The 12210-nt window shown below is 39.9% G+C and overlaps 1 protein-coding gene across 3 annotated transcripts in view; it reads left to right on the forward strand.

The window, feature by feature from the left end:
* Window positions 1-12210, forward strand: part of PTPN13 (protein tyrosine phosphatase non-receptor type 13) — a 111542-nt gene that overhangs the window by 19828 nt on the left and 79504 nt on the right. For all 3 annotated transcript variants that reach the window (XM_063156703.1, XM_063156704.1, XM_063156705.1), the window contains exon 2: window positions 5090-5209. In XM_063156703.1, the coding sequence (XP_063012773.1) occupies window positions 5095-5209 (115 nt within the window). In that variant the 5' untranslated portion in view covers window positions 5090-5094. The remainder of the gene's footprint in view (window positions 1-5089; window positions 5210-12210) is intronic.

The raw sequence follows: 12210 nt of genomic DNA on the forward strand, positions 1-12210 counted from the left end.
ATCTCCAGAGGAAGAAGCCCTCTCCAAGGAGCTCTTGGCTCATCTGCTAAGAGAAAAGTCTCCTCAGAACCTGCCACCTTTTGCTCAAGTGTCCCTGTGGAGCAAGGGGGCAATATTGTCATATTCAGGCCAGTTAACAGTGTTTTACATGGGACAAATAAGGTGGCTTTTTTCTCTACAGAAAGTATTTTGTATGTATATAGCGCCTTCCTGCTCTCTCTTCTTTTTTTTTTTTTTTTTTTAATTTTATCAAATGATAAAAAATTAGTACCAGAATATTTTATGTGATCATTGAGAAATTCCAACAGATTTTGGTATTCTAGATCTTTTCACTGTTTCTTGCACATCTAAAAACACCTGCATAGTGTATGCCAGAGCAGCTGTTTTTCATGGCATCATATTCCTATGAAATATCAAGTGTGAGGTAGTGCAGGCATTTCAGTTAGCTGATGTTAAAGCACAGCTTTTGACTTAAAGTTTTTGTTCTGAAGTTACAACATTGGGGAAAAATGTTGATGCACAAGGTAAGGAAAAAAGCAAGGGGTATGTTACTAAAACCAAAACACCAAGTGTCAAGCACCAGTTAAGTTGATGCAATTTAGCCTTCTGACTTTTAGTCAGTTCCTAGGAACTTTTGGACAAAAATTACTGTATTACAGTCTTTAATAATCACTGTTATGGCAAAAGCTTCTTAATATTTTGGCTGGTGACAATTCAATAAAATTTGGAAAGAGTAGGACTTTAAAATTTTCCAAATTCTTCACTGCTGTTGGAAACCTTCAATCTCAAATTTCAAATTTAAAACATGTGAGGAGAAATGGTGGTGGTTGGGGTAAATGAGAATTCTGAGTGTTTAACTTTTGCATACATTAGCAATTAAAAAGTGAAGACTTTGAAAGTGGTAAGAATAAAAGTATATAGCCTGCAAACAGTTATTGTGACAGAATTACTCGGTGTGAGGGTCTGCTCCTGTTGTGCTTTCTGTCTTCCTTGGGACAGAGCAAGTGGAAGGCTGCCTCATGGGGTTGGCTCTGGCTGGATGTTCCATAAGTGGTGTGCTCTTAACATGGGTTGCTGGGACTTTAAAATGAGACTTTTTAAAGCCAGGAGGTCACTGAGCTTGTTTTGAGGCAAGAGGCAGAGCCCCATCCCACTCACTGGGGAGTGAGAGCTGTCTGTCTAGAGGGAGGAGCTGGCAGCTGCTCCTCATGAGGTAGGCAGGCTCTTTTCAAAAACTGTCTGAAATATGGGAGAGGCCTCTGGCTTAGGCAACACTTTTCCCCGTGACTGTGTTGCCTGCATGGCTTAGGGCTGAATGGTGCCAAGAAATTTGCACTCAGAGCTTGTTCATATAAATGATTTACACCTGAATTTACTCTCTTGTCCTGGAGCATAAAAGTTGCCTCCATACAATGCAACTCTCTTCCTGTGGCAATAGTATTCCTGTGTGGTCTGGAAGTAAATTCTGCCCCAGAACAAGCAGTCTGTCAGGTTCATGTCTATGCACCTCCAGTGCTAACTGGTTTAATTCGTCCACTGCCTTCCTACACTGTGCTGTGCTCTCTGCTGTGTGAATCTTCCTGTTTGGAGAGATGTCCTGTGGCTGTGATTTCATGTGAATTTTGGGTGTATGAGTACTCCATGCCCTAGCAGTTCGTGTGGAGTTCATGCACCTAACCCTGAGACTTGCCTGCTCCAATCCCATCTCCTTGTGGCCTCATACTAAGGTGCCATCATAATTCTGTCCCAAGAAAAGGGGAAGTGAACTCATCCTTGGAAGGTGCACCTTTCCATGTTCTTTAGCCTGTCCATCCCTTATTACAAGGAGTAAAAGGAACAGGGCACAGGATTCCAGATCTTGCTTTTCCTTGGATAAAGAGGAGACAGGGAGAGGACTTGTAGCAAAAAAATGGCTTGACATGAACCATGAGTCCACAGAGAACTTTACCAGTGCATCTAGATTTCTCAGCTGGTCACTGAAAGACACAGGGACTGCCAGGAGCATTGTTTTGATATGGTATTCTACAAAAACTTTAAATGCTTTTCTCTTAGAAAACTTATTCAATAGAATCCTTATATTGCAATTTATCATAATGTTTGGGTATTGCACAGAACCAAAAGCTTATGTATGAATCGAGCATTTAGGTTTCTGTAGTCACAAAGGACCACACACTATTGAGGGTTCACAGAATCTAAGGAGACAGCAAATTTGGAGTTGTGCATTGCAAACATCAGTATTCCTACAAATATCTTCTTGTGAAAAACATCTGAGACAGACAAACTGCTGGGGGAGAAATATGTATTGAGCCAGGCACTTCCACTGTCAGCTCCAAATGGGTGCCTGGCTGATGCCAGGTGGGCTGGACAGGTGGAGAAACCTGGCCTTGCATTTTTCTACCAGCAGCCTCACCCCAGCTCCCCTCAGCCAGTTCCTTGGTGCTAGGGAACCATTTTGTGGGATGTTCTTTAATCCTCATAACCAGCGTGTTGCTCTGCCCGTTGCTGAGACAGACAAGCACTGCAGCTTAAAGATAACTTTGAGGAAGAAAAGTCATGGAGGAAGTTACCAAAATGTTAGTGAAACAGATCTGCTTCAATGAGAATCCCACTCACATCCCAGCTTTTTGGCATTTTGCGTGTGGCTATGCTTGTAATGACTGGTTTTGTGACAGATTTTACTTGGGCTTTCAAAATCAGTTTGAAATAGTTTGGTTTTGTTGTGTTGTGTTTGATTTTCATTTGTCAAGCTCCTGTGTGTAAAATGCAAGCAGATCTTGTTGCTTGCCCTGCTGCAGCAGAGGCCTGGATGGCTGGGTGTGTGTATTCATGCTGCTTCCTACTGTGATCAAGGAATTGTTTGCTGTAGGATTCTTTTACTGTTGATGTAATGTGTTTGGGAGTTTGAGCAGACATGCTCATGGTCTCTGTTTTGTAGTTAAATAGGGAATTGGTTTATATCTGCTACAGAACAATCCACACTATTTAATCACAGCTGAAAGGATGCAGTGTTTTGCAGAATGGGGGGAAGGGGAGTGACAGAGAAGGATTTGGGGTGGGGAAGAGGGGATTGTTGTTCTTATGCTTGGCATTCTCCTTTTGAATATTTGTCACAGAAAGTTTTCGTTTGGAGTTCATGTATTTTGAGTTCCTAGGAGAAGATGAGGTCTTTTAATCTGAATAATCCAGATAGATTGATTTTAGATGTACCTACTGAAATTTGAGACAGGGCATGAAATCACAGAATTTTCTGAAACAGTGAGACCAGACACTCACTCTGTGCCTGGTGTACATGACTCTCATGCTGACTGGAAGCACATTTTTTTCTGGTTTTCCATCCATTTATTGCAGTTGGCCCCTACCTTGCCATTTTTCATGGTTTATTTATTTTTCTCTTTGGGACTTCAGATTTCATCTTTCTTTTAAATGTGATCTGAGTCTGCTTTCCCTTCCACTGTCTTTTGATGACAAGTTTTGAATATTAGTTCTTGAAAATATATCTGGCTTAGTAAATATACACAGTAATTGAATGCTACAAACTGGCAAATTGTGAAATAAGGAAAAATAAGCTATGCTGAAAAGCAGCTAGCAATATGTAATTTTTCAGTAGTGGGTTGGAATTCTAGGTGAAAAGGCTAGTATTTTAGCAAGTATTGTTTGGAATTCTAGGTGAAAAGGCTAGTATTTTAGCAAGTATTGTCAAATCCCATGTTTTCAGTTAGAAACTGCAGGATATGCAGCCTTTTATGTTGCCATTATATATGTTTAAGTTGGTTATCTGTAGTTAAAAACACATGGAAGGCATAAAGCTGCCTAGACAGTTGGGGAATTAAATATAGCCTGTAAGCCTGTTCCTCTTTAAATTTGTTAGGTTAGGATCCTACACCTGAGCCAGGATTGTATGGTGTGGTGGGGAGACTCTGGGTAGGTGATTTACAGGAAGGGGCAGGAGTTTCCAGCGGTACCATTGGGTCATCTGAAACTGTTGGTATCAGCTACTGGTCTCCAGACCATAAGCATTGCTTGTGGAACTCTATTTTCCATTTCCAGCAACAACTTTGGAGCATTTGAGACATATGACAAACTTACCAGTGATGAGTGACAGTACACCTTAGGCTCTTACTGCAGCTCACTGCCTCAAGATTTTATTCTCTGGGCTTTGGAGAGAAGCACACAGAGAAGCCAGTGCATCCTAATAAGAAATATAAATTGGCATGAGTGCTCAATCTGACAACATTCCATAGAAAGCTGGAATAATTAAGCAGACACATGGTGTATTTGCTCCTGAGCTTATCGAATGGATGAAGCTTTCCTTTGCCAGAATATTTAGGGATGCAATCTTCAGTTTTCAGATGGTTTTGGACAACAGAATATTATGTTGTTGTGTGGTGAAAATGGATTAGTTCTTTCAAAAAATAATGAAGCATAACCTTGTTTATCTGGGGAAAGAAATCTTTATTTGTTTTCTGGGGATGTAACATGTAGAGTGCTGTTAACAGTTTTAATTTGGATTTTAACTGCAAGGAGAAGCTGTTCCATAGCTACCTATCAGTTCCATAGCTATTTTGCTTGTGTGCATATTTGCTGGCAGTGGTCTCATAATATGGTTATGAGATGCTATCAATCAGCTATTAACAAGATCTTGACAGGTTTAAGTCATGAAGCTGTTGTTAGAAAAGGAAGCTCTTCCTCATTTTCTAGCAACAGCTTCATGACTTAAACCTGTCAAAATCTTGTTAATAGCTGATTTATTTTAATAAACCTGCAACTACTGATTGATATGTCATATTTATAAACAGCAAGCTCTTGCCTATGGTATGTGGATTAATGCTAGCTTGTTAAATTTATGGATGTAGAGCCTCTGATATTAATATGGATCATTATTTTCTTAACCTGAATTTTTCTGGAGTGAGTACTCAAAATTCTTCATTGCCATAGGGAACATTTTGTATTATTGATATTTGATGGGTTCTGCTAATGCTGGAGAATTTTTGTGACTGAGGGTTGAACATGGATTATTACTACTCGAATGCTGTATGCATGGAGAAGAAAAGATGTTATTTAGTCTCACATCAGTCTGTTTATTTCCCAGGTAACATGCATGTGTCACTAGCAGAGGCTCTGGAGGTTCGGGGGGGACCACTGCAAGAAGAGGAAATATGGGCTATTTTAAATCAAAGTGCAGAGAGCCTTCAAGAACTATTCAGAAAAGGTAAGCATTGTTTAAGACTGATAAATACAGTCTAACTGGAAACATCTTGGTTATATTAATGTGCTTTATAAGTAAACTGCCTTGTCCTTCTAGGCTCTAAATCCAAACAATACCTTGCTCCTAAGTTACCTCTGGGTCAGTGCCTCTCTGCACCACAGCCCAAAGGTTGTTTTCAGCCTTCACTTCATGTTCTGCCAGAACTTGTGACACATCCTAGTTCTTGTGGTGGTAACTTCAGTTATTTTAGACCCATTGGAGTGAGATGGAAACATAGGAAAAAAAAGTGATAAATAAGTCTGAGACCACTGGATCACTTTGGTACTGAAGTGGACATGGAAATGGGTACAGAACTGTGCAGTCATGACCAGTGTGTTCTGAAGAGATTTGCTCTCAAAGGTGAAAAACAGAAAACTTCACCAGTGGGCTAGGTATGATTCCCCAAAATGCAAGTGGCAGCACCTACCTATCTACTGAAGGAATGTGGTGCAGTCTTGTCTTCAAAGGAGTAGAAGTATTTCTTCTCCCTCCCCTCTCCCACCTCAGTAGGCGCCAAGCTCAGCATCTGCAACACTGCTAATAATACACATTTTAGCACTAGGTCTGAATAAGGAACTTTTCCCCTTCCTTATGTTTTCCTTTCTTTTCTTTATAATCTGCAAGTCCTTAAGGCCCATCCCTCCCTTTCTTTTTTAATAGCAATAAATGCTTAACCCACAGATTGAACTTCAGTAACATCTTTAACTTGTTCTCAGATAAAGTATATGTTGCCATGATGCATCCTAGTATTTCAGCACCTTTATGGGGGGGGATCATCCCCTTATAGCTAAGCATGCATATGTAAGCTTATTCAGTTTTATTAATGGTAAATCAAAGGCTCACAATTTGGAAATAGTCATTGTTTTGCCACATTAATATTCAAGGGGAAAATCTTTATTATTTGGGACAAAATATTTTGTATTTTTTGCAAGTATTTGATTTAGAATTTTATCAAGATTCAACATAGAAGTTGTTTTGGGCTGTTTTTTTAAGATTTGGTTTAGACAATCTATTGAATCAGACACTGCCTCTGTCTTATGCATTGCACAGCCTCTGAGAGTGGTCCCTGTTAGATGCTTCACAGGCTCCAGAGAAGGCAGATGTGGGCAGAAGCTGCCATATGGTGCCTGACCTCTAGTCACACTTCACTTAGCTTTACAAATAGGAATTTTATCAACTTCTCCAACATATTTTTTGCCAGGTGAATTATAGGTAATTTTGACATCCCATTCAAATTTACCTTTTTCCCTTTACCAGTGTTCTCACAGCCTATGTGTAGTAAAAAGCTTTCCTGATTAGGAGTGCTGAGTTTGTTGTTGCAGTTTGAGCAACTGACCTGTCCTGCTGATTCTCATACTGCAAGAAAAGGAAAGCTGGCATCTGCTTTCCTCTCTTTCACTCTTTGTTGTCTCTTAGAGACAGGAGAATTATTTCTTTTAAAAGGGCAGATTGTTAAGACCTTGACTTAAGAGGGATCTTGAATGATTAGAGGTTTGCTCTTGTAAACTTTACAGGAATTGACACGTGGAACTCCATCTTCTAATCCACCTGCAAGATCACAGTTGTATGAGCACATAGTAGTGGTTTCACTACTAATTTTCCACTTAAAACTTTATCCTAGGTCTAAATGTTTTTCTAGAAGGGCGTCTCCACTGGAAATGAGAGCTCACCCCTTCTTGTCCTGAGAGTATTGCAGAAAAGTTACCATAATCTCCATGAAGACTGCATGCCAGCATTGACAGTGAGAACACAGTCAGCCCTCCTTCAGAAGAACAAGTACTGAAAGATGAGAGCACAAACCAGAAATCTGCCCCAGGACTTCTGATATGTGTTTTTAAGGCAGGGGAATGTTTGCCAGCCAAGACTGGCTAAGGTGGCAGAAGCTTCTGATCTTACTTCCTATCCATGAAGACCAAAACACAAATTCAGATAAAAATCAGTGCCAGAAGAATCTGTCTCTTTTTTGGAGATGAAGGTGTTTTATTGAGTTGTTTTTCTGCTAGTTCAGCAAACCATTTTCAGTTGCATGCTATTAATTAGCCTGGGATATACCCTTTGGTAAAATGCACTTCAGGAGACACTCAAATGAAAGAGCTTTTCTGTGTAGCTAAGGTTGATAAAGGTAATCTAATTCCTCCCAGCAAGAGCTGGATAACCAGACAGTCTTTAATGAAGGTTGTCTTTTCTCAGGAAGCAATCTAGAAACTTTTTTTGTCATCTTGAATATCAGTTTCCATGCTGGGTTATGAAGGTGGCGTTGACATGCCGGAATAGAAAATGTGGTGGCTCCTCTAGGCTTGTCTGACTCAGTTTTGCTCTTTGTACCAAACAGAGGATTCTAAAGAAATCTTGTTTTCCTTGGTCAAATTTCAGGCCCATTTCTTCCATGCATTTGGTGTGGAAGAGCTATTTTATGGCAGAGAGTTTCCAGAATTCTTCAGAACTGACTGATCACTCCTGGGCAGAGGGAGCTAGGGCAAGCTTCTAGCTTCTGCAAGATGACAGCATGTTCAGCTTTGACCAGCTCTCAAAAGTGCTCTTCCTCCCTGTACAGCGTCCTGGAGTCCCTGAACACGCTGTTCTGTAACAAAAGATAAGCTTTGCTGAGTCTTCTTTAAATTTTTTATTAAAAAAAAATTAAATTAGGCATAAGGTTCAATGGTGTGTGCACCAGCTGTTTTGAAATGAGGGAATAGCCAACTTTTAAATTGCCATCTGTTGGCAGCCTCCTCACACCAGCCCAGGAACCAGAGACACTTAAAGGAGTTACCAGCCCAAGTAATCATTTATGTATGTGATCCTGGTAGAGTTTTGGTAGTTTGTCTCAAGTTGGGAATCTAGCTATCCCTCAGTCAACTGAGAACCTGTTTTTCAATTAATTTCTTACTTTAACTAGTTTCTGGAAATTAAAAAAAAAGTCTAGAACAAGCTTTTGTTACAGATTTGAGGACTTCTCAATATATAGAAGTTGTGCATGTCTTTTTGTGAGTCTATCTTCTTATCCATCAAAGCACTGAATAAGAGGAGCACAGGATGAAGATCCATTGTCTTCATGGTTAACTGCATATCAACATCACACCTTATTCTGCAACAGACACAGAAATGTGCATGTTTTTATCCCTCTTTGCATTTTCAGTTCTAACAGATGTTAAGCTTCTTAAAGATACTTCACACGTTTATTTCTAGCATTATAAAAAATGAAAGCTTAGATTAAAGTGCCCAGTTGGTAATCAGCAGTTTAGAAGATCAGCTCTGGTAGCTGTCTTGTCAGCAGCTTATAAGCTGTTAAATGAAGGAGAAAGGCAATCTGGGACTCAGTTGCAGACCTGACATCAGTTGCACTGGCAATGTTGAGATTAATCTGGAGATTTGAAAAGGCCGATACCAGACCTGCCCTTCTCTTACATCTGTTTAATTATCTGCAATAACTATTTTGTTGTTGAAAGGGTGTATCAGCTGTCTCAGACGTGCTCTATCTTGCACTCAGAACTCCATGAGGTCAAAGAAACAAGTCTTTGAAGTAATCTCAAATGTGAGTGTATAAGCATAAGGAGAATGCTGTGCTCGCTGCTGCTGAGAATTATAAAACAGGCGTCCCTCTAATTTGCTGGGTTTAACTGGAAAAGATTTATCTAAACTGGAAACTGGAAAAGCATTCGTATGTCACTTAGGCCACTCCTGTTCTAAAGTGTGTGTTGAGGATTCTGAAAATAATTGGACCTTAAACTTGGAGACATGTATCTAAAGGAAGGGGAAGAGAAGGGGGAAAGTGAGTCTGATATTAAAAAGACAGGTTGAGCAAAGAAGGAAAGTCTTTGCAAGTTGAATGTCTTGCAAATTTGCTTATGGGAAATTATTTATGTAAAGAAAAGTTATATCATCTGAAAGTGGATGTGAAGAAGCAAGATTATGGTTTTCAGGGACCTGTAAATCTCGTTGACAGTCAAACTCCTGGAGCTGCTTTGCTTGAGTAAGCGTAATGAAAAGAAGGCAGGCAAAGTGTGAAATGTGTTGATGGGGACTAGTGGTGAGTCCAGAGTAATCACGGACCTAGTTGGGATGGAGCAGGAAATGGATTGGTTTGGTTGACAAGAAGAAAAATGCAATAGGAAGGGGTAAAAACCCAAATCCTCGTTTCCCAGCTCGTCCTTGTGATAAATGATTGCTTTTCCCCTTTCCCAGTAGCTTTTGGAGAATGATTTTCCTTTTTTCATCATCTGCTGACATTTGTTCTTTCAGTTGCTGAGAAGGAGAGAGATTGGGCTTTTGTAATTTTATTGGGATTTTAAAAAATGTTTAGTTTCTATTCCTCATCTGCTCCTCCACCTCCACCCACCCTACTCCCAGCACAGAGGCTCAGTGACTCTGCACTCTTGGCAGAGCTCTGCTGATGTGGTCAGCACCACAGTGAAGTGCAGTGTGGTGTTTGACTGTGGGGCAGCTCAGGAGCAGAAACCGATCTCAGAAATGAATGGTTCACCCTGTTTCTTTCTCCAGTACCCTCAGGAAAGAGTGCATTTCAGTTTTCCAAGGGGCTCCGTGTCCCATCAGAGCTCTCCTATCCCTGTGTGCCAGAGGGAGCAGAGACGCTGCAGCGCTGCCTGCCCTGCGCAGCAGGCGTGCAGGGACACGCTGCACCAGCCCAAGGACGAGAGCATTTCCAGCACAAGTGGTCCTGGGTGCTGGCATCATCCTGCAGCATTCCTGGCCAGGCTGCAGGGCAGTCACTGCTCTGGCTGCCTCCAGCCTGGCCTGAGCGTACAAATATTCAGATTACTTGTCTCAGTGAGGGCTACGGAGGGAAACAAAGATGTGTGTTGAAAGCCTTGTGTATATTTTTGGGTTGTTCTGTGCTTTTCAGAGATTTGTGTGTGTTCTGTGCTAATGGCTGTAGCCTAAGAGAGAAGTGAGGGAAAAAGATCCTGAAGGACTGACTTGACTGTAGCTTGCGAATTCAAAATTACCTGGCATCAATAATGTAAAATAGATCCATTTCAAATATTTGTCTTCATGTTTCTTGGAATGTGGTGGGTCTTTTTGAGGCTATTTGTATGCTGTTAAAGCACATAAAGGATTCTTTTGCTCTCTCATTTGTTTGGCAGATGCTCTGTAGCTGAAGATTATTTCTGTTTTTATTGTGTTTAAAGCCAGTTCACTCTCTCTCTTTAAGTAAGACCACGCTATTTATCTCTATCTTGGCACTGCTTGAAATGCTGTGCTCTCACAAGTGTTTTGTTACCCACTTGCATAGTTCTGGAGTTAACTCATAAGGCTGGCAGCTCTAGCACAGTTGAAAGCCCAATGGATAGAAAATTGACCAGGAGCCATATCCTGAAATCCAGTGCCTTTAAAAAAGGGGGTTGAAATCCTTGGGTTTTTTTTTTTTTTTTGGTCATTTTCCTTGGTACTTTTAGGAGTATGTTACCCTTACTGCTCCTGTAAATGATTCTGAAAGCCTAAACAGAAGATGACATTAATATTATCACTGGAAAATAGGTTCTTTTGTTTTCCTATAGTTGCTGGCTGTTTGATGCATTGCATCTTCGCTACTTTTTTATCCATGGTGCAAAAACATTAGAGTAGTGTTACTAAAATGTATTTCCTTAGGTATAGCTACCTGGTTGTAGCTTGAGATAGTTATTTTGGTTTATGATGCATGCCTTAAGGAAGAAGCTGGAGAATTGTTTTATCCTCATCCTTCATAACAGTAGATGAGATTCCCTGGAGTTGGGATGTAGGCACTGTGGTCTGCTACAATAGTTATAAGCTACTGCAGGAGGAAGTTGAGAAAGTGTCAGTAAAATGAGCCTGGTGAAATCAGTCCTTTTTAAAAGTTCCTATTTATCACATTAATTTTACAGTCAGACTCTATGTCTATAGGGGACAAATACTCTAAAGTTTGTTGAAATTAGTATTGTGAAGACTTGAGAGTAATTTAGGGGGGTTAATTCTCAAAGCTAAATCAATTTTTTGTCTTAGTATGTTTCAGAATATGAAGAGTTTTTATGTATTTCAAGTGCTTGTTATATAAAATGTTAAATTAAGATTAAAGCCTCTACATTTCTTAAGGCTCCTGAGTTGGGACTCAAAAGGTGAAATCTTAAAATATTATAAGATGTTGGTTGTTTAGGGTTTTTATGTCAGTGGTGGATGCACACAGAAGGGGTGCAGAATCCAGTAGTTACCCACAGGACAATTTTTGAAAGTCTTAGGCCAACTAAGATAGTCTTCCTGAAAATATTTCTGGAAGCTTTGCTCTATAGTGTGTTATTTTCTTGTTACATATTATAGAATGGCCTGTCCATCTTTGTTTTTTTTGACATCTGAACTTGCTGCCACAGCAGCGACCAGCACTTACTCTGTTAGTTTCAGAGGAAGTGGGGTTAGAAAATGGAAGGACTTACTTGGGAGATCCTTTTACACCTGATACCTGCAAGCAGTAATTTAATACATTTCCTAGGAGATTAGAAATAATCTAGATTACAAGATAGTTCATCTGTCTAGGAACCAGCACTGTAGGAATATCCTGAGCTGGAGAATGGAAAATGTTAGTGGTGGTGTTAATGGAGGAAATTATTTTCCTGCTGGTTTTGCTTACTGTATCAAGGGAAAAGGATATATTGTTCAAAGGTGTGTTTCCTCAGGTCTTTGATACATTGTGTAGCAGAAGGCTATGAAAAAATAAAAGTTAACTTTTAGTTTTACTTAGTGAAATCTCACACCTCCTTCAGTGAAACTGGGTTGATTCAAGTAAAATATTTTGACTTAAGGAAATGGTCTTTTTTCTGTTTTGTTTAGGTTTTTTGGGGTTTTGTTTTTTTTTTTTTTTTTTTTGTTTTGTTTTGTTTTGTTTTTTTAGTTAGTTTGACTGCAGTATCATCAGACATCAAAAACCTAGCTGGCAAATTGCATATCTTGGTTACTTTTGGTTCTGCAATTTCAGTGCTTGCTTTGAAATGTTCAGG

The sequence above is a fragment of the Melospiza melodia genome, chromosome 5 (assembly GCF_035770615.1).
Source record: "Melospiza melodia melodia isolate bMelMel2 chromosome 5, bMelMel2.pri, whole genome shotgun sequence".
Taxonomy (NCBI): domain Eukaryota; kingdom Metazoa; phylum Chordata; class Aves; order Passeriformes; family Passerellidae; genus Melospiza; species Melospiza melodia.